The 22469-nt window shown below is 40.6% G+C and overlaps 2 protein-coding genes across 5 annotated transcripts; both read right to left on the bottom strand.

Moving 5' to 3' along the window:
* Positions 1–377: 377 nt before the first annotated feature.
* Positions 378–8190, bottom strand: LOC115683976 (uncharacterized). 4 transcript variants are annotated; one of them, XM_056320432.1, is made up of 16 exons: positions 7804–8190; positions 6356–6970; positions 5170–5353; positions 4859–5060; positions 4413–4499; positions 4267–4326; positions 4113–4199; positions 3902–3973; positions 3632–3687; positions 3112–3197; positions 2937–3027; positions 2695–2852; positions 2518–2609; positions 1693–1773; positions 937–1010; positions 378–791 (listed from the first exon to the last, which is right to left on the bottom strand). In XM_056320432.1, exons 2-16 carry the CDS (start codon positions 6915–6917, stop codon positions 716–718), a joined length of 1968 nt encoding a protein of 655 aa, XP_056176407.1. In that variant the 5' UTR covers positions 6918–6970; positions 7804–8190; the 3' UTR covers positions 378–715. The 4 variants fall into 4 exon arrangements, with proteins under 4 accessions (XP_056176407.1, XP_056176405.1, XP_056176406.1 ...); XM_056320430.1 differs by having other exon boundaries at positions 6356–6974; XM_056320431.1 differs by having other exon boundaries at positions 7799–8190.
* A 1427-nt stretch (positions 8191–9617) lies between these two features.
* On the bottom strand, positions 9618–17794 carry LOC115683975 (uncharacterized). Its single transcript, XM_030608642.2, has 12 exons — positions 17479–17794; positions 16267–16493; positions 15492–15559; positions 14962–15036; positions 14446–14807; positions 14177–14245; positions 14012–14100; positions 11446–13608; positions 11233–11310; positions 11027–11138; positions 10410–10460; positions 9618–10282 (listed from the first exon to the last, which is right to left on the bottom strand). The coding sequence occupies exons 1-12, from the start codon at positions 17587–17589 to the stop codon at positions 10232–10234; spliced, it is 3456 nt and encodes a 1151-aa protein (XP_030464502.1). The 5' UTR covers positions 17590–17794; the 3' UTR covers positions 9618–10231.
* Between the last annotated feature and the right edge of the window lie 4675 nt (positions 17795–22469).

Raw genomic sequence — 22469 nt, forward strand, 5'->3', positions numbered from 1 at the left:
ACTTGTGTATATATGATAAGTAACTCCGAATTACGAAAGGAATGGACAAGGGGCAAAGGAAACAATTTTGCAAACGGTTCAACTCTAAGCAAGCCAGTAATTCAAGTGCAAACTGCGGACTACGCCTATGACCAAAGGAAAAGGAATAATGGCAGATACACAATCTGCGTGAGATATGAACATGAGTTAGCTAACAAGAACGCATTAAAAACAGATCTAATGAGCGCGAAAGAAGACGCTCGATTATCGTTCCTGCAAGCGTCGAAATCGAAACTACTTTTGCTTTGATTTTCGGCATCTCACATGACCAAATAGGATGATGAATCCCCACAGGTTTTGCCCAGTGCCCACATCTTTAGGAAGCAAACGATGATGACTTGAGCAATTAATCGGGACGTTTTCTTATATCGCGACTAAAAACTTTTCATGTAAGCATGTCTTCTTGTCCCCAATCAATTATGGACAAAATTCTATTTTCCATGTCTCCGGTATAAGACTACACTTATGTTACAAAGAGATGTACCGACTTCCACTGATCCCCCCGCCTCCTCTGACACGATTACGATCGATATTCTTTCAGGAATGCCGAGATGTCCGTCAGCTTCGTGCCCGCTGAACCGATGTTGTCCAGAGTATTAGCAGGGTCCAGTCCAGGTACGAACGAGCCAGTTGCTGAGGAGCAAGGATGAACTCCGTACATTATTCGGTGTCTCTACTATACACATCCTTGATCGGTCATAGCTTGGGCGATCATCAGGAAAGCGGAGATTACAGCTCCATGTACCAATGCCCTATCAAGGATGGTGAAAACATGTCAGGAAATGAGAAGCAATACTGTAAAAGATGATTCTAATTCCAAATTGCTACAGATTTTCCGGGGAATCATGGAAACAAGACAGAAATGGCACAACAGGATTCTTCTTGAAGAGCACATACTCTGGATTGTCCTTTTGATAACCAAAATCAGTTGCTGCTTTGAGGGCTCTTTGATATATCTGTCTCATTGCTTCCTGCCAATGAAGATGACAGAACGGTGAACTTCCCACATCCTTACTAGTTACAAGAGTGCTTATTTTTCAGGGATGAGCCTATGAAAATTAGCAGGGGTCATGATTTTTCAGTTTTTAGCTATGAAAATAAGCAATTAGGAGTCATTCAAAAAACAACGTTTGAATAAGCACGTCATTGGAAAAAACTTAAAAAATGATTTAAAAATGGATTAATCAACGCTTTTGCTCGAAAAATCAAATCACCGAGCACCCAAGTTTTGATCACCCAGTACATTATTAGTGTTCGTTTCCTCAAGCACAGATACAGGATACGCATATATGGAGAGAGAGTAGTGGCTTTCTACTAATCCTAATTCTGGAATGAAATCTGACCTGAGCACCAGTCAGCGTATGCTGTCTGATCAATTATGATAATGCAAAGTGTAAAGATTATTGACTTCCAGGAAATCATAGCCCTTCCGTCTTAGATCTATAAAATATTATAAAATCAATCTATCCTTAGCACATACATACTTTTAAGTAAGTACAATCTATTTATAGGATATATGCATATAATATAGAGTATAAGCACATATATTTTCTTTTGGCGGAAACAAAGAAAAACACATTTGGTGCATCTACTGGCCGAAGTTTCAACTTCTTAAAAAAGTCTGGCCGCTTTAAAGAAGCGGCAAAGTCTAACCTGTAATTTAGATTCAAAGTCCTCAGGGGACCACTGCAGCAGGTTACACTCATGATTCAGTTCAAGTTCTCCAGCAACGACCTGCTAGCAAGTTAATAAATTGATCACATATACGGAATAGGGACAAGCATCAGAAACATTTACAAAGGAAAACGTAATAAGATCATAGTTCCAGCTTCGTCCTCCCCTATCTATCCTGACAGACAGCAGCAGATTTACCAACAAAGTAGCTGACTTCATGAAAGTCCTATCAAGAATAGCTTGATAATGGTGATAATATGGTAATCACTACATGATCTATGTGATATCCAGGCATAACTGTTGAATTTATCTCTATGTAAGCAATTCACGACCATATATTCATGTTTACAACCATTCATGCTCTGCACTTTCTCTAACCTGGTCATAGAACTCTAGATCAGACTGGTCAGACATTACAACAACTACTGAGTCTCATCTCACTACGAGAAACGACTATATGGACTATTTAAGTCCATTGCATCTGCATGTAGTATTCTCTAAGATGTAAGTACTTCATATCTTTCGTTCTGCCCTTAGACACTGACTGTTTCTGAAAAACACATAACATATTCTGCAAAGTAAATTTGTTTCTGGAATAGATTTTATTGAGGGAAAGTGTGAATTAATTCTGGGGCATTCTTCTGACACTTTCAGTTCTATACTTTTCTCGACATGAGATCATCATCCAGCACCATCCAGCACGAAATAAAGCATATAGCTAATTGGACTCCAATTTCCACACGAGTTGCATACACGCAATAAAGTGTACAGATCATGCACAAGTTAGAGACGATAAAATCTAACCCCTCCAGCACCAGCAGCCATTGCAGGAGCGATGAGAACATTAGCTTTTCTCAGCACATCCACAGCATCGGGTGTACAAGGCATGTTAGAACCTAGCATCAGCAAAAGAAAGGTAATTGTCTGTGAAGGTGAATTGGAACATTAAAAGGGCAAAATTGGTTGAGTCGCAATAATTACCTTCCACTAATATACGGCAACCTGAAGTCACCAAATTAAAGGCATCAGACTGCTCAATTTCATTTTGAGAAGCACAAGGGAATGCAATATCACACCTTTCATTCCAAGGTTTTGCTTCATCATAGTATTTGGATCTTGCATACGTCTTCGAATAATCTCTGCAGATGACAGTTCTTGAGGAATGGTTTCGAGCATTAACACTTAAGTAAAAAAAAAAAAGGAAAACAAAATAAAATGCACACCTCAGACTTCTCTGTTGAGCTTTGATATCTCTTAAAAATGATATTTTCATATAGTCGAATCCATCCTCATCCACCAAATACCCCTTTGAATCTGTGTGAAGTCTTTTGTTAGTAAATGTTGCGACTCACAAAAATTACTCCCACAGGGCCATAAATAGTCAGGCAAGAAAATCACCAGATACAGTTATAGGAACAGCGCCATAAGCTATAAGCTTCTCCAGTACGTGCATTGCAATCTTTCCAGAACCACTTACTGCACATCTGGATGAAAATAATGTCATATAAGTGATGTTTGGAGGACGGAACATGAAGATGGAGTCGAACAAAAAAGCATCATCGTGGAACTGAATCCTGATCATCTAGCATAACCTCACTCTGCAGGTATAAATTGTGAAGCAATTTCTCAGTAGAATGCATTAACGATACTACCTGCCTAAACTGATTTAATGGCAACAGACTATGCTCCCAAGAAACTTAACTCATTTGATCTTGTCCTATAGGTATCCCCAAGTGGAAATGTTCATGTAACAGTATGAGTAGACTAGTGCACACTATCAAAAGCCTCACGAGATACAACAAACAAATGTGTAAAAGTGGATAAAAATATGCATTTATCTTTGAGAAAAGCATCATATAAAGTAGATTGCTTGGATAACTTGTACAGCTATTAGAAAAATTTCAAAGTCAGGTGTAACCTCAGTCCTTTCAGCTCTTTATTCATGTCAGACAGTATGAGTTGCGCAAAGAAAACCTGCAGAAGCATGCAAACATCAACTCCACCATTTACAGAACCAAACAATGCATAATTGTAAATGCTATACCAGGTAGAGGAAATAGCAGGCAAAAACAATATTTCAGAACAGCCGGCTTTTATTGCACAAGCATGCACAGTTCAATGTATACATGATCACTCTATCAATCCACAGTCAAGACAAAGAATGATGGAGAGATAAATGGCTTTTTACCAGGCCATAGCCAGTAGCTTCAGTTCGGAGGCTAGAGCCAGACCAGAAAATCCTGGGTCCTGTAAAACTCCCCTGCATAAGTAAGATACATAAATAGAACGCAAATGGACAGCTCTATTAATCATCACTAAACGGAGAAGGAAGTAAAGAAGAAGAGACAAAACAAGTTCTTAAATTTCAGCTCTTTCTAATTGAGGATTTTGAGAGGTACCTGAAAATGGCCAGCTATGCGCCGATACTGTCCAAAGAGGAAACCCATTTCTCGAGTTCCCACACCCATTTCCTCTGATGGGAGGTCCTGGAATTTAATTAAATTACTTGAAGAAACGAAAAGAAATCACAAAAAATTTGGGACATGGTTGTACCTTATCTGGACCCAAATACCGATAAATCTCATTCATAAAACTCTGGCAAAAGCTCATGATCTGCCATCACTGGTACAATTAGGCGCACTTCCTGAAATCCTGTCATATTTAATATGCACATCATCATGATAGACTGGCATCTTTACCTCATTATCACTTTTTCCTTTTGGATCAAAATCACTTCCACCAGCTGCACCTCCAAGTTTGTATGGTGACAGGGCATTTTTCAGAGTCTGTACACAAAACAGAGTGACATTGAGAGAAGTATCAGGTCTCAATATAGTGAGGAGACTTTATTAAAACCCTATCCGGCAAAAATTAGAACTTCATATAAAAAATAAGAACTAAATTTTCCCAAGATTTAGTCTTTTTTCTTGTAATCAATGCCTTAGATTTTATCCAGTGGGATTCGCAATAACATATACATTCTTCTCCATGCAGTCTTGGCCATACTAAAAGTTTTGACCTCCTTGGGAATCAACAAATGGAAACATACGTAATGCAACTAATAGGACAAAACACATGCAAAAAGATTTTTCATCTGAAAAGTAAGCAAAAATGGCCAGAGACATATAATTGGAGCAAAAAGTACCTGCTCAAAACCAAGGAACTTGCATATACTCAAGTTCATTGATGGATGGAAACGGATACCACCCCTACAGGGACCGAGTGCCTGGTTAAATTGTACCCTGTAACCCCGATTGACATGTGTCTCGCCCCTATCGTCTGCCCATGGAACTCGAAAGATAATTGTTCTCTCGGGTTCTAGCAGGCGCTCCATGATGTTGACGTAGCTGAAAGATAAAATAGCAACTTCATCAGATCTACAAATAAACCTTAACAGTGCATCATCTTCCTGCAAATGCTGGAGAAAGGAAGTACTTCATCCTCAGGACAACTTACTGAGCATTTTTCGCAATGACTCTCTCCAAGGCATGCACCGCCTCTTGAACCGTCTGTATGAATTCAAGCTCATGTGGATCTCTTTTTAACGCAGCTTCAACAATTGATCCAGCGGTTTTTGACATGAGGGCTTCCATTCCCAAGAATAACCAGTTACATATGAAATGAAGGGTAAGAAAAAGCTCTGACCAAGCCATGTAATTGTAAGAAAAAGAAAGCTATACGAAAGCACAAATTCATGAGTAATGCAACGAAGCGAAAAAAATGACAAAATGTTATATACAACGGTGAAAAAAACTATACAGTTGTAACAAACAACATTAGAACTCTAACACTAGGCAATAGGCACATTAAGATGAACGGCTGCATAATGTCACACGAGATGTCCTACTTGCTGTCAAATGCAAACGGTAACGGACAAGATAACTTATTTAATTAAGACCGAAGAGTGATTATGGTATGGAAACTAGGTCAAAAGTGACGGGAAGACTTAAAAAATCTGCAGAGGGAGACAACCAGAAAAGATTTGGAATCAAAACCGAATAAAAATGACGATAATCAACCCACTTATGAGGATAAGGCTTTGCTGTTACCATTGTCGCTGACTCGCTGTTCTTGTTGTTATTTTAGCATCCTAACATGAGATTATCTAATCATAATGAGCATGTTCAAGTTCTACAGAAGGAGAATAGCGCAACCACATTGGCCGCAGCTAATGAGAGCATCGACTTTCGAATGAAATTAGTTTTTCACGACATTTCATCTAGCTTATTTATATGTGACAACTGTTCCAGATAAATTTGAATTCTTAGACTTAGAGTTACTATTGATGTTCCAAATAGTCTGAAAAAACCTCTCTCGAAGGTTCTTCACAAAATGTTAATCAAAGCATAGGTGTAAATCAAAATGATATTGATATTCCAAGAAAACGATTTTTCAACCTACGTGCAACAGTATCTGACATGTTTTAAAATTAACAATTCGAAGGCTCACACAGATGATAATACACAATTAGTCGGGTGTCCGAAGAACCCCAGACACTCAATGTTACCGCAGGAGGAAAATACGCAAGATCCAACATAAAAAGGTACATAATAAACCATAGTTTGACCCTCCATATCTTGGGAAATCCCTAGGCTGACCAAGCAAAAGCAAGGAAAAAGTTACTTCGAAATATGAGACCAACCTTTCACATAAACAGGCTTATCAGCAACTATCTTATCCTTCGAGGCCATCTGCAGCCGAAGAGCCTCCTTGTGTAGTAGACTGTTATTATGTTCTTCAAGTGCACTCATTTGCATATTTCGACTACCTTCGTTCCCATAAGGATTCCGTCTATGCTTCCGACCATACTCTTTACAGACAGAGCAAAATATCCTAGGCGTCCCCTCCTTTACATCAACATATGCCCACTTGTATGTATCAGCCCATTCCTCTCTCCATCTTTTTACAACCTTCTTCTTCCTTTTCACAGGCTGTGTCCTTGACATATCCTGATCATCACTAGGAAGTTGAGAAACCATCACCATCTGCTTAGTGTCATCAGGCTCCTCTGAAGAAGGTTCTCGCGGCGGGCCGCCGATTAGAGTGGAGTTACCAAATGAAGGGTCGTCGTCCCCAGGCCCAATTTCCAGATCAATCTCTTCACCAAGCTGTCTAACCACCAGGCGATGCCTTTGTGCCTGCTGAATCAAGTTAATGTCATCCATCGTGGAATTCATCCCTGATCCACCGAATGGAAGCAACATTCAGCATGACCGTCTTTTCACAATCCCGATTATTTTGCTGCTGGTCCAACCAACTATCTGCACCAAAAGCCAATGTTTATAGTTGAGAAGATAAATTTGATAAAAGCATCACAATATCAACCACCACAAGCTCACACATCAGCACAGAAAAGCACAACATGTGATCTCATCATGTTCCTTTCCAATCTGCCATATCCTCACTCATCGAATAAGATGATGATATATACCAGAACGTGAGGACCTGAGGTGCATTACTTTGCATGGCACCTCTATACCTTTTCCTATGCTCATCATACTTCTTCGATACTCATACGTACCACGTTTTATTTCCAACGAAGTGCCATTACCTATTGAGAAAGAAAAGACTACAGAAGCTACTCAAAGATATATGCCCCAAAACAAGCCAGCACCTTCACAAGAAAACAACTACCAAACAAATGCACATTCAAAAGGAAACATTCCCTGCTCAACTCAAAATCTCATGGCCCCCAGAACGCGCCACCGCCATCTTCTCGAGCCTACCAAGGGCCACTTTTAGGTCCACCAATCAACCCCGAACATCGAACCAGCTACGAAGCTACTCCTCGTAACACAAGCAGCTTAAATTCGCCGCCTTTACAGGTCACAAGAAACGCATACCCATCTACGCAGCAGTCAAGATGGTAAATTTCACGATATCAAGTTCCAAATTCATCACCAACACCGGCTCCCCAAAAACCCAAAATTCACGTCAATTTCCACGCCCTCAGAACTTCAAACTCGTCAGAAGCAAACAATCACCACTCCCCCCGCAAGCACTATCCGCACAGCTCGCAAAACCCGAACACAGCGACACAAACAAACGAAAAAGGAAAAAAGAAGAACGCAGCGCACTTCGAAACATCACCTGGCGCAATTCTCGAGCGTCCCGCGAAGCAGGGCAGCACAAAAGCTAGAGAGAGGAACGCGAGGCCCCCACACCAATCGGGTACCTCCGGGACTGGCGTCACAGCAGCCCTAAGTCGCAACCGCCGCAGCCAGCAGTGTGTCAGCTCGGAAATTCCTCCGCCCCGTCTCGTCTCCCTCCAGCCGTCGTCGGGGGGTGGTGGGGTGTGGGGAGCTTCCTCCGTCACGCGACCGGCGGCGGGGAGAAGGAGTGCCGATTGGATTCCGGCTCCCGATTCTCCGGCGGGCAATTATGGAAGCAGAACCAGAAGCGAGCGGAGATAGAGAGAGAGAGAGAGAGAGAGAGACGCTGCTTGCTTTCTTCTCCTTCTTCTCCTTCTTCTTTTCTTCTTTTTTTTTTTTTCTTTGGTTTTTGGTTTTGGGGGACTCCTGTTTCTTTTTACCTCAATCTAAACAAAAGACAAGACGGCAGTTACTTATGAAGTACTCGACTTATAATGGTACGGTGAACTAAAGCTAAAGACTAGAGGCGATCAATCGTCGGACGTGAACGACACTGGGGGACACGGGCCTAACTACTTGTCGCAACCTATTGTGATTTAGCATGTAAATCGCTTCATAAGTTTCGATCCAAATTGGATCGAGTGAGATCCGAGAGAGCAAATTGTTTCAGAATTCCGAACTAAATGCCCATTTTCACCGAGGTCCGTCCGAATTGGTTTCCATGCCATTTGGCCTGGCCAAGCGATTCGTGATCCTATCGAAGGACATGACACGAAAAAAAAAAAAAAGAAGAAAGAAAGAAAGCGGCCCTGGTGGTCCCTCCTCGGGCTTTTTTCGCCTATAAAAGAAAATTCAAGAACGGAATAAAATGGTAATAAGAATTTGAGACAAAGGGATGACGAGGCGCAAATTAAATTTCTATGGATAAACATAATATAGGAAATATTTTTTTTTGGGTCGGAATATAGGAATATATTTCACGGGGGCAAAAGTGTATATCTCTATTTACTTGGAAAAAAAGAAGAAGAGAAAAATAGCTTTTTCTGCAGTTACTTTTGTTGCAAAACGAGCAGAGGCCTACTTGATGGTGCCGAATCTTTATCTGCATGTCCTAAAAAGGATGTTGACCAATTAAAACATATATTGTAAAGCTGACCAGATTAAAAGGATGAGGAAATTCAACAGTGCTGACCCCAGAAAGCAATGTTCTAAGCTGGAAAATGTGATGAAACCCGAAATGATTCAAGCATGCAAGGAGGACCATCACCATTATGATTGCCCCATATTTTGCCAACAGTCGAAGCACGCAATGGTAATCAGATGACAAATTGATCAAATATCATGACACCGGAAATGCGGAACTGCAGGGTCATTTCTGCAGGGTCATTTGGTGCACCAGGGAGAATAGAGCAAGAATAGAATTTGAAGTATCCTGCAGCAATAAAGCAAAAACAGCTAAAGACCCATTGAGATGGTTTGGTTCTCGTGATGAAATGGCTCTTGGACTAAAGTTCTTTTGCTGGTTTCACATGAGTGGCAACCCAAAATAGCCCAGTGTGTAGAACTAAGGAGCTTGTTCTGGAGAAGTAAGATGGCCTTACCTTGTTTGGCAGTTGGAATTGCTATTCCTTGAACACCCGGTGCGTCATCGGCCTACGCCAACAATGGCGTCAAAAGATAACACCACTATGCATCGGCCCATTAGGAGTGTCCGGTGTGGGGGTGGGGAGCGACGAGCTAGGTTCGAGACCAAATAACAGCAGAAAAAGAAAAGGACAACATACACTGATCTCACAATCATTGAGACGAATCTCAAGGCAACCGGACTTCTTCAATCTCCTACTCATATATTGACTAGGCCAGCAAGATCACAGAGAAAATTGGAACTGAATAAATCATTTTACATGTATATATCAACAAAAAAATTAATTACAATTCCGTTCTTCCCCTTACCTATGGCAGCGAAGAGGAAGAGAAGGCGAAAACAACTGCCTAACAAAATTGGTGATACAATAAATTTGAGAATCTAGTTTATGCACAATGATGGGAGAACCAACAACAGAGCTTTGGCCGAGAGGGGGGTGGAGCAGATTCAACCTTTACATGTGTGTGCAAGCTAGTTTCAGCTACAGCCTTCCTTCAAGTCAACCTCGCCACTTGAAGTGCCGAATGCAAAATTGTGAAGTCGATCCACCTCCTATCTCCCCCAAATAGAATTGGCACTGGGAGAAGATTCTATCCCAGCCAAAGAAAAATTCCTCCCGAGATGCAAGGCAGATGGATCTCAGTATCAGGTATATGCAGGAGCCACTGATGTCACAAATCTCTCACCAAATGCGCATAATTTGATGGCTGACAAAGTGCGTCGAGAAAGGAGTCTGTGAATTTCTGACACGAGAGAAGGCAATAGGCATTATCGGACGTTTTCATTCTTTAGAGTATGCGCTTGCAAAATCTTTAATCATCTCCTTAAGGTGCTGCAAGATTCCAAAGAAAAGAGTAACCAACATAATCCATTTCACAATGACAAACCAAATGTGCGTGACTAGAGAAGGCTTTCACTAGCGTCATGAACTTAAGTTTCTAATGTTATGAAAATATCACCTTCAGTTCTTCATGAAGCACAATAAATATTTTCTTTAGCCTCTTGTGTCGCTGCAGGTGAAGACAATGTGAGTTAAAAATGATGAAATCACAAAAACAATGTAATATAGTGGAGAAATAGTATATTTTCCTCTATGCTCCTACGAATCCATACAACATAAAAAAAACAATCTTACAAACTTTGGCACATGCATGAGAAGAGATTAGCTAAAGAATAGAAAGAGAAGAGAAAGTATTAAGTAAATCATAACTCAAACACGAAGAGGACAGCTGCCACAAGGCCAAAACATCATTCATAGACCAGCAATTCCAGAATTCACCCATTACATGCTGATTTTATATGTATGATCATGCCCCAAGTCACGTAATGAAGTTGGATGTTGGAAGCTCAGGCACTAGCATTGTTTGAATTTACAAGGCGATGCAAGCCAAAATGACATCATTCAACAACCACGAAACTGTTTACCAAGTCAAAGTGAAGAACAATCACAGAACAAATAAATTAAGGTGGTTACAATGAAAAGAGTAAATCACAGCAAAGAGAAGACAGTATTTCTTGGCAGTGAAGACAAAAGATCAAGTGCCAAAATCAACATGAAAGCCAGATCAGATCATACCGCTCCACATCGCCGGTAGGAATCCTTCAACTGTGCCAAAATGTTATTGTATCTCTCCATCTCCCTCCCTCTCGCAAACTCAAGGTCCTTTCCCATTTTCTGGAACTCATTCCTACATGAAACAGGTATTAGGTTTTCTTATAAGGTAAGTGAGCAAAAGAAATCGGAAAACAGTACACAAGTATGAACAGGATTTATCAAAACACCTGTAGTTCTCCAGTATCTTGTTTAACGAACAATAACTATCATATTTGTCACGAAACTCCTCCACATATTCTTTGTACCTAACATAAGGCAAAAACTTGAGTTAATTACCAAATAATAAGTCCAATTCTTTATGGGAGGATACGAATAATCAACATTTGGCAAAAAGAAAAGGGAAAAGAAAAACTTGTCAAAGTACTAAAACAGAAACTTACTGAGCGTAATCTTTTATTTGCCCCTTGAGCTCCGGTTCATCCTTCTCATACTTTGAGTAAGAACAACTACTTTCATCAGAAGACGATTCTCTCCTTTTCTGGCCACCATTATGAGCTGAAATGACGTCCTTCTGTCCATTCATCATGCTTCCCACTGTATTGGATGCTTGTATTTTACTTTCTCTTGATAAGTGAGAAACTTGCCCCTTTTTTTTATCAGGCTGTTGCGACCCATTAGCTGATGCTACTTTTTGACTTTTTCCAAATTCTTCTAAAACAGTACCTTGGCTTTCTCCCGTTTCATTCCTTCTGGGTTTGCTTACATCCGACGCTTTACTCAATGGTACAGCAATTTCTGCATGATCTATCTTTGAGGGCTGTTGCAACTGAGATTGTGAAACTTGTGGGATGAATGTTGCCAATTCATCATCTCGGGATCTTTTCCTGGAGAAGCCCTCAGAACTTTTTGACATTCTGGCACTTGAATTGGACGGAGATAGCTTTCCCGAGTCTGCAGATGACATTCCAGGAGGTTTTCCTCTACCTAAGTCTGTTTTCCAGCTATCTAAATTGGTCGATTTGGTTTCAGGCTGCTTAAACGAACCTTTCCTCTCAAATTGCTTCTTCACAGGTGCCTCCTCTGGCACTGGTTCACGCAATTCACCCAACTCCAAGTCTGAAAGCTCCCTTTGGAGCGTGGCACCTCTTACATTAGCTGGAGAGGATCTGTCGCTAAAACTTCTACCAGGATCCTTGCCAAAGGATCCTGTGTGCAACTTTAAATTCTGTTCAATGTCCTTTGGCTTTCCTATTGTCTCACCATGTAGAGAGCCAGCGGACAAAGAATGTTTGCCTCCACTTAGACCATCCTTCATACCTTTTGACACCTTCTCGGGAGTGAAACCTTCAGAATGAGCATCTTTACCAGATTTATCTTTTTGCAATGTAAGCCCTTCTTGCACGGTGGAACTCTTATCCGAGAACCTTTGATCGTGGTCCAAGCTCTCAGAACGTTTGTTGGGTCTTCTTGGAGTATTGTGGGTCGATCCACGAAGACCTTGATCAGATGACCTGCGTCCTGTTTGCTGTGAATGCAAAGTGGATTTTCCAGGAAATGTCTGGCTCGGTGCCTTTTGAAAGCCAGGATTGGCCATCAAATCCCTGTCAGTTCCATCAATGGGGACAGGGCTCTTGAACGGATCGTCTGTTGGCCTACCAGGGGATAAAATTGGAGGGCTCATATGCTGAGGAAAGTTGCCCCCAGGACTTGAAGGTTGAGCCAACCCTCCCACTTTTGACCTTTTGACTCGATCCCGTTTGACATCAGAGTGCTGCAGATTATTTCCCCTTCTAGATCTATGGGCAATCCTGTCAGAGCTGCCTGACTGTTCGCGTCTAAAGCTGCCCTCGAACATCGCTTCTCTTTCATCAAACAAACTTCCAATAAAATTCTGTCTGTCTAGAAGCTCCTTCTGATTAGGTGAAATGCGATTTACATCTCCCACGAGTTCTCCACGTTCTTCATTCACATCTGTTTCAATGTCCTGGCCATCATTAGGCAAATCTTTCTGTCTGTAAAGTACATTAGAATTATGTTCCTCCTGTTTGTCACCAAATTCATCCTGCCCAGCCCTATCTTCGTGGGGTAAAGAGGATAGCACGGGTTCCAACGCTTGAAAGTTGTGCTTGGGTTCTTTGTCATCATCACTTGTCATGATGTCTACATCCTCATCAGACCCTTCCTTACTGTTGGAGGTAGCATCACTCTCACTGTCACTGCTACTTCCACTCCCACTACCAACAGGGCTTCTACTCCGGCTCCTGCTCCTGCTCCTGCTCCTGCTCCTGCTGCCGCTAGGACTTCCACTGTCACTTCTACTGTCACTGCTACCGCTTTCACTGTCACTGTCACTCCCACTGTCACTAGAACTGCCAGCCCGCCCTTCACTATGGTCAGAATTCTTCTTATCACCAAAAATGTCAGGTGAATTCTGCTCTATATCTACTGCTTCTGAATCAATTAGTCCATCTTCCACAGCAGAATTCGATCCTGCAAGTCCTTGACCTGGTTGAACTTTCTCAATAAGAGTAGGCTCTGGTACAGATGTTTGATCCAAATCTTCGTCAGCAGCTGATCTCTGCTTGTAAATGTCCTCAGGAGAGCTGGCAAACCAAGATGTGCATTACAGATATGATTACTTGAATGTTATGTAAAAGGACTTACCACTATGTATAATGTATCCAAATCAATTCCCTTGCCTTTGAAATTTCAGAGCCCTCAATTGTTTTTTACTGAGTATATAAAAATTAAAAAACGATACTCCTCTTGATGCTAGTCTAGTTTGTAAATGTAAATTTTAGATCTGAAAAATCAAGCCCTACTATTCAGCAACTAATTGACGGATCATAACTGATAATTAAACGAACAAACTTTGCACAATGGTCCCTGAATTCCTGAAACATTTCTAACGTAGAGAATCTTCACAGGAGAAATCTAGATGAAGCAAAATTCAAACTTATAAAGTACCCAACAAAATATTGTTCTATATCGACATGTACTCAATACCTTCCATTTCCAGGTGAAGGCCCCTTGAAGCTATCTATATCAACTCCAGGCTTCAGCAAGTATCGTCCTGGAGCTTGAAAAGTTGCAATCTGAAGGGAAAAGAGGAAAAGGAGATTAGATTGCCACATGTGCCGGACAAGATTATCCAAGTGTCTAAGCACATACTTTCTTCATAATAGGGTCTATCTTCTTTCCAAAGTTTGGAATTGCATCTCCAACTGCCTTTTCTAAGGCCTGCAAGATACAAGTTACATTGTAATGAGAATGAATCTTGGAACCTATGCTCATCAACTAAGATGTCTTGAAGCATGCAATTTGAAATAAGTTAATCCAAGCTATGGAGGTCTTATAACATCTTATCTACCACAAATAAGAATACTTTCAGGCTCATTCCTTGAGTAAATATAATTAACAGATTTTCACTGTGCACTTACTTTCAGGCTCATCCCCTTAGGATTCTCCTTGAGCAAACTGATTAACATGCTCTGCAAATCCATAGGCCTCTCACTGAAGTTAGAACTACGAGCTGGTCTTTCCTCCGCTGCCCTTGCAACCTTGCTTGGATTCCTCTCACACGTGTCAATAATATCTCTTTTCATCAATTCAGCTTCCACAGTATCTCCCAAACCCACATTTTTCTTAGAAATGCTAGCAGCTCCAGATGGAGATGTTGAAGCACCAGATTGGTCAGGTGGAGATGGTAGAGGTGAGGATGAACTTCTACCCTTTGCAGCAGTTTTCGAAGGCATAGAAATAGTTGATTTAAAGGCAGATTTAGGAGGGCCGCCAACAGGAACTGGGGCAATAGTTAAATAGATGTGGGTTAAATGTCCTAATAATCATGAAAAGGAGATGCTAGAGAAAAAGGCTAATCATGGATATGGAATAAATCCATGTATATCAGGTTTGAGATTGTGGACTGAAAGAACCATTCTCATAACCGCACTCACCACTAGATGGACCAACTTTCTGCTTCTTGAATGGTGGCTCTTTCTTTTGCATGAAAGCCATCCTTCGTGGGTTAACTGGAAGCAGAGCATGAGGAATATTATCAGGCTTAATTTTAGTACATGATATGCACAGAAAAATATGAGCAGCGTTCAGTCAAATCTGAGGAAACTACAATAAGGAGACTCGGGCAAAATAATGCAAAACAAATTACCAGCTTTCTTATACCATACTAAAACCCAACAAGTGTTGGTAAAATAAGATGACGACTCAACAGCATCATATACTTAAGTTCTAATCAATCTGACAACCCTTAAATTGCTAAGTACATGCAAGTTCATCTACAAAAGTTAGAGCAGCTCTCATCCTTAAAACTCTCCTGAATATTGACATGTGTGCACCATTGAAAGTGAAAGAGATCTCACGTCATTATGAAGTGACCAATGTGCAAAATCAATAGTCTAGAAGCTTTAGCCTAGCAATAAGAAACACTACATGAAAGTAATATGATGTCTTTAGTGAAAAAGCTTACCCTCGACAGCAGCTAATTGCTTTATTTGACTCTTCATAGACGGGTTTCCAGGTTCAAGGATAATAGCCCTGTCACCAGTAGCAGAGTCAATAGAGAATCGAGCCAATCTTATACTGTGGAAGTATCGCCAAACATGAATACCAGAATAACTGAGAACCAAGGAAAAGAAGCATACTTCTTGATGTACAATTAAACTTTATAACCTCAGAACATATTAATGCAAATACAGGGTACTATCGAATGAAAATGCATTCTCGACCAAAAGATAATGCCATCAGAGGTGGCAATGCCATGATCAATAGCGAGGTTCACAGTTCAGAAAAGTATGTTTTTCAAGGATGACTGGAAAGAGAATCAATGAAACTGCCAAGATAACACCCAACTTGCAAAAGCTCATGGTTATAAGAAAGCATTATTAACATAGAAACTAGCAATCAGGAATCACACTAAATATGTTCTACAAGAAAAGTGAGGACAGTAGCACGGAAATTCGGACAGCAATTAACATGCTCGTCGTTTTCTTCATTTGCCATGCACCAGTCAAAAGCATTATGTGTGAAAGGATTCCAATAATAGTTTAAATCAGGCTAATGTCCTTCCTCATCAATAACCGACCAACCAAAAAACTTGCACAACCAATTTCAGCAATACTAAATATTGTGAAATCACAAATTAAGATGTGAACATCTCCATTGATGCATGTTTTCATGTTTGTATGTATGAACACCTAAAAAATGTCAACAATTTAAAGACGTCTTCACACTCATGGACATACTTTCGTGATTTAAGCTTTCGTTCAGCTTCTTCTGACCGCATCTTCACATGGTTCTTAGTTGACTCATCCAAGACCCGCTGCACATTCAACTTGCGCCAGGCAGAACCAGATTCAACAAGCAGACCATTTCCATCTTCACCACTCTGCCTTTCTTCATATATGTCACAAAGGTCACCAAACTCCCGTGACCATGTAAATCTGAACTCCTTACCTCCCACATCAATGACCTGATGAAATGTGAAACTTTAGAGAGCATAAACAAATGAAAATATCAATTAGAAATGTAAAACGATGAACGATAATAGATGTAAAGGTCCCAGAAAAGCAGAGAAGTACCATGAGCCCAACCATCTCATTCTGTTGACAGATGATGCTGGCCTATTTTCATTAAGGGAAAAGAATTGAAGCATCTCTGGCATGAATAAGGATTTGCCTCGAATTCTCAAAGTCTCAACTCAAGGAATGGAACTGACTATAAAGCTGATCACCTGATCTAATCAAGAGGGGGCCGCTCTACCCTGTAAGAAAGTCAAAACTACCCTATGAAACTAACATGGGGCCATTCCATACTTGGTATTGTTTCTAAGCTCTGATTGTGTACATGGATAAATGGCATCACAAGGCACACAGCCACAGATTAAAGCTATCCAATTGTGGTTGCAACATGGGGCTATCACTGTTATCATTCGAGTGATGAACAAAACGACACTACAAATCTGAGGACCTTAACAAGACCTGGAGACAGAACCTTAAAAAAAACCGGTCGTCAAAAAAGTCGCATAACAGTCCTCCATTCATTCGGACATGTTTCCTCCACAAGCTAATTGACCTATACGCAGATTATAGACTGTGAGGGACAAAATGTGCTCCTCAAATCAAATCACCAACGGCACGACTATTAAAAATACATCAAGAAAGTAAAACAAGAAGCAAGTCTGCCAGAAACCTCATCAGACACCGTTCAACACGATTTTTGGTCATGCCCAATTAATTGCCAAACACAGATTTATGAACATAAACCACAAATCAACCGCAATCACAACCATCCATAGAATGCCTCCAAATTCAGAAAAATCAAGCTACGCCTCAATCAGAAAGCCGACAAGCACGTATCCCTCAAGCCTAACGACAGTCTTCAAATTCAAAATCAAAAGAAGGCAACTGCAAATCGTAACTAAGCTCTCATCAAACTCAACGGAGAAGCAAGCTCACATTGCCCAATGGATTATGCGGGTTGGCATCGAACTTGATCCTCGCGTTACCGCCCTGAGCTTCCGCGCGCCTGATTTCCTCCACCAAATCCGGCACGAGCCGGATGATCATCGCGAAGGTGAGCGGGTTCTTGCCGGAGACGAGGTTGAACGACTCCTCCACGGCGGCCTGGCCCGAATTAGGGCCAGCGGGACCGCGATTCCGCTGCCCGGCGGGGCCCGGCAGGGATTGCCGGCCCCCCGGCGCGCCGCCCGGGGGTCGGTGCGAGGGCTGCGGCGCGGGGAACCGCTTCGCCCCGCCCCCGCTCCCCCGCCGCCGCCCCGGCCGGCGCCGCCGCCGCCGCCGCCGCCGGCGCGGCCGAGCTTGGAGGGGGCTCCGAACATTGCTCCGCCGCCTGATGTTCCGCGCAACCGATTCGCTTCCGCTAGCTCCGCTTAGCTACGGGAGCAGATACGCTTCACATGCTGCTTCCATGGAAGAATCGAACGTGGACCGGTTCGCGCACAGAGAGAGAGAGAGAGGCGCAGAGAAATCGAAGAGAGGGAGAGAGAGAAGTGGTCTCGAAGCTGTCTCTCTCTGGTCTAAAGTTTCGTCTCTTTTGCTCTTTTCTATTTCGGCCCCTGAAGATTCGAGATATTCCGTTTTTGGAGGCCGATTCGGCGAAATCTTCGCAAACAATCCCCTCGTGTTTATTATGGAGGCGGAGAAAATTTTTGTGGCCTTTTTGAATTTCGATATTCTTATAGAGGAAAAGTATATCGGCGCTTTCAATTTTCGAATTTTGACCAGAACGTTCTGATAATATGCACATCGATTTCTAATAATAAACAATAACGGCGTATTTTTAAACGATTGATCGAAAGTTAGACTAAAATAGTTCGTACTATATAACTGTAGAAATATCTCGTAAATTCAGCTTTTATAATTTATCATTTATCAGTTTGGATATATTTTTTTTAGAATTAATTAACTCGTATTTTAATTTCTCCATTATAGTATAATTTGCCCCATTAGGTAGGGCATCGAGGCTATGAAAAAAAAATGGGGTAATCACACAAATGGTTCCCGAACTTCGGTCAAACGTATAATATGGTCTATGAACTTTTAATTTGATTAATGTGGTCTTCGAACTTTGGCCAGATGTGCAATATGGCCCCAAAACTTTTAATTTGTTCAATATGGTCAATGAATTTTTAGTAGATATTCAATTTAGACCATGAATTATATGAAAATGTTCAATGTTCGGGACAACATTGAATATTTTCATATAATTCAAGTCCTAAATTGAACATGTACCAAAAAATTTAGGGGTCTCATTAAAAAAAATTAAAATTTCATGGACCACATTACATATATAACCAAAGTTCATGTACAATGTGTCATTTTTCCATAAAAAAAATCTAATCGAATATCGAGAAGTGAGAGTTGGCCTGGGCCAAAAATTCTGGAGAGTTTTAGAGCATGTTGGACTGGGCCTGTGACCAGCAGGGTAGGCTCACATGGGAGGATTAAAAGCACATTGATCTCCAATTTTACCTTTTTTCCAGAAACAACTGGCCTCTATTAGCATGAGTTTAATCACATTTAAGTAGGCATACTAATCTGTGCCTCGCGCCCTTATTATGAAATCATAAAAATATCCTATCATAACATCTTTTACGAGTCACTACAATATCACTTATCGTATCACATAAGAATATGGAAGAAATAGAGAGCTATAACAATATCCGGGGTAGCTTAGGAAAGTTTGAGAGAGAGCAAGACCAAACCCACTTTTCGAATTACATCCTCGAAGTCGGAATGTGATTCAATTTTGCGGTAGCAAGTCATCGGCAACACGTACCGTACAAGAAGTGTATACTTTCTCGAAGCGATTCGCAGTTCTCGAGTATTCAATTGTCCAGCGAGCAATTATAAGATCATATGTCTTTAATATATGTTACTGTTTCGATTGGGAAATAGTGTGGTTGGAAAGGCCAATCCATTCACGTCCTCGTTGACGCAGACCCCTCCTCATTTATTGGAGAAGGAAGTAAAAGTCGCAATTCTCTGCCCTCCCAGCAGTCGTTCGCAGCCAAAGCAAAATCCACTCAAAAGTCAAATAGTCTGTTTTTTTTTTTATCGGTCCTACTCTATCTCTCACTCACGATACACACTCAGACTTGCGCCCTACCTCTTGCAGGGCGTGGGCGTCGAAACCCACATCTTAAACTACGCGGCCCCACCCCTACCCCCTGCGAAGGTGGGGATTCGAACTCCCCATCTCCCCCTTCTCAAGTGAGAAGGGTGGCCACTGGGGTAAACCCCTAGTGGTTTAATAGTCTGACTTGAATCGGAACCATTTGCCCGCGATTTTTCGGAAAAAATGGCACAAACGGTCCCAATATCTCTTCCACCTAAACCATGCATAGAAGTCTAACTTGCCTCTCCTGTTGGGACAAGATCCACAAAGTTGAATCCGACCCATGCTCATAGTTACTAATGTTTAGGGCATCCGGATTCGCAACTCGTATCGGCCCTCCAATAGTTAAGTCAGTAAGTGAGCGTGAGGAAATAGTGATAGAGCTCGAATTGAATAGGTGACAAAGCAGTGTACATGGACTCTTAAGGCTACGTTTGGTAGTCGGGATAAAATTCAGGATAGAATAAAATTTATCATATCCCGTGTTTGGCGCCTACTCAAGACAGGATAAAGTCGGATATAGGAAAGATATAGCCCGGATAAAATTATCCCATGGAGGAGGTGAGATAAAGGTGGATAGGATTTCTAATATTCACATCAAAGTTATTTTTCTCAAATAACAAACTTGTTAAACTGATAAAATTAAAATAATCTATGAATATCAATAATATTTGAAATTTAATATAAAAATTCAAAATAACAAAAAAATAACAACAATTTCGTTTTTATTTATTCTTATTTGTATTTATATATTCGATTTTTTTTCTTTCTTATGATATAAATTTCATATATATATAAATTTAGTATTTATATTTACTACATATTTTAGGTATATTACTATAGTTTACTATTTGATAAATTTTTATTAGAGAATGATGGAAGTGGAAAAAAGAATTAAAAAAGAGAGGGAAAAATAATAAAAAAATGAGCAAATAAAAAAGAAGTAGGTAAGAGTGTGGTGAGAAATTTTTATCATGTCAATTTGTGCAATTTTTAGGTTCATTTACACTGATATGACGTTCATAACAAATAATAAATATAGTAATATGTAAAAATATCTGGCTTTATTACTGTGATTCACCAAATAGTAGATAGGTTATAACAAATCTTTTGGATTTCATATCCTATCCTATCCAATCTTATCTTGGCTAGAAATTCAGACAACCAAACGCAGCTTAAAAATGTGTAATTATAGGCTGACTTACTTGTCGGCAAAGGGAACTAGCAAGTTTTTTGTCCTTATGCGGGTTATGGCGATCTTGAATACGTTGGGTTATTGCAACCAGGCTGGTTCAAATGCACCCTCCCTTGTAACTTGCTTGTCTACTTTGAGGGTAAAATTGTTCACAAAGTCATAAATATATTCTTCGACGGCCAATTCAATTCTAAACTTTTCAATTTAGTCATAAACCTTTTACAGATTTGCCAATGTAGTCTTTTCGGCCAATTCTGACAGGAAACCGCTGATGTGGACGCCGGCCGTCCTACGTGGCACAACCAGTACTATATGGACTATTTTTTAATTTTTCTGAAATTTTTCCCTTTTTCCATTTTTCTTCTTGTCCTTTCTTTTCTTTTTCTTTTTCTTTTTTCTTATTCCTATGGCTGGCGACCTCTGCCGGCAATCACCAAGGCCACGAACCAACAGAGGGAATAAGAAAAAAAAAAGAACAAAGAAAAAGGAAAGAAAAGGGAAAGACAAAAAGAAAAAAAATTAGAAAAATTTTAAAAAATTGCAAAACTTATCCACGCAAGCACCAGCCACTCCACGTAAGATGGTGAGCATCAATGTGGATGATTTCTTGCCAAAATCGACATATCGTCAAAAGGTTTAGGACTAAATTGGTCAAATTGAAACGTCGAGGATTGAATTAACCGTCGTGCAATAGATTTAAGACTTTCTGGACAATTATTCCTTCCTTTGAGTAATAGGCCGATGGATTGAAGATGTTTTTCCTGTTGACCACACGTGTAATTCAGGTTCATGTATCTAGAGGATTCCTATCAAATTGCCCATGGTTTTATCGAGGGTTTTACCGTGGGCTTGATAGGGACAAAGGATCGCCCGTCGAGTTCTTCAGGCAAGACGGGGTCTTACATGGATATAAAAAAAACAGGTGTCGTTGATTGATTCGTCCGCCAAAATTTCGTATTAACATGTCCAATCACTCTTAGGTGCAAAATAAAAGAAATGCACTTGATTACATGAGATGATTCAAATCGGAAGTAGTGCTTTCTATGATACCGCCTAAAAATAGGCAAAGAGTTTTATTCTCTTGAGATATTCTATCTCGAGTTACTGTTACATCACGAGGAAAGAGCCAAGCACGGGTTAAACTTTGGTCATGCCAAACAACTAAAGCAACTACTCCACAAACTTCCACCACGACAAAGTCTTAAAGTCTCACTTTTCCTTATCCTTTTACTTAGGGATTACCAGGAGATAAATCGATTAAAGAAGAAATTCAGCTATCAACTATGGAGAATCCGCCTTTCTAAGAATCGAATTCTTTAGAGTCGCTTACTCTTCTTTCTTTTTTCACGAACACCTGTGTGCGAATCTTAGTTTGTTAGCTTGACGCTAGGAATTGTCTACTCGAAAGGCATAAACGCCACATTTAGCTCTACTCTAAAGGTAGTTCCGTTCTCGTCGGATGAGAATCGATAACTATTAGAACAGTAGTAGCGGTATGACTATGACCCTTTGTCTTGAAAAGATTGCTTGAAATTGAGAAGGATTGTATTGTCTCATTGGGATTTCATTAGGGTTTCCATTCAAAGTAACTCTCGCAGCAAAGATCACTTCCTT

The sequence above is a fragment of the Syzygium oleosum genome, unplaced genomic scaffold (genome assembly GCF_021117445.2).
Source record: "Syzygium oleosum isolate NSW1041296 unplaced genomic scaffold, Sole_v2.1 Sole_v2.20, whole genome shotgun sequence".
NCBI lineage: Eukaryota > Viridiplantae > Streptophyta > Magnoliopsida > Myrtales > Myrtaceae > Syzygium > Syzygium oleosum.

Bases quoted from the DNA above. Each gene is read 5' to 3' on its own strand.
- LOC115683976 (XM_056320432.1), bottom strand. From the start codon at position 6,917: ATGTTGCTTCCATTCGGTGGATCAGGGATGAATTCCACGATGGATGAC. The intron at 5,061-5,169 runs GTAAGTTGTCCT...TTTATCTTTCAG, and splicing joins GTCATTGCGAAAAATGCTCA to CTACGTCAACATCATGGAGC. The intron at 3,688-3,901 runs GTAAAAAGCCAT...ATGCTTCTGCAG, and splicing joins AAGCTACTGGCTATGGCCTG to GTTTTCTTTGCGCAACTCAT.
- LOC115683975 (XM_030608642.2), bottom strand. From the start codon at position 17,589: ATGATCATCCGGCTCGTGCCGGATTTGGTGGAGGAAATCAGGCGCGCG. The intron at 15,560-16,266 runs GTATGTCCATGA...TACTGGTGACAG, and splicing joins CGAAAGCTTAAATCACGAAA to GGCTATTATCCTTGAACCTG. The intron at 14,246-14,445 runs GTAAGTGCACAG...TGTATCTTGCAG, and splicing joins CTAAGGGGATGAGCCTGAAA to GCCTTAGAAAAGGCAGTTGG.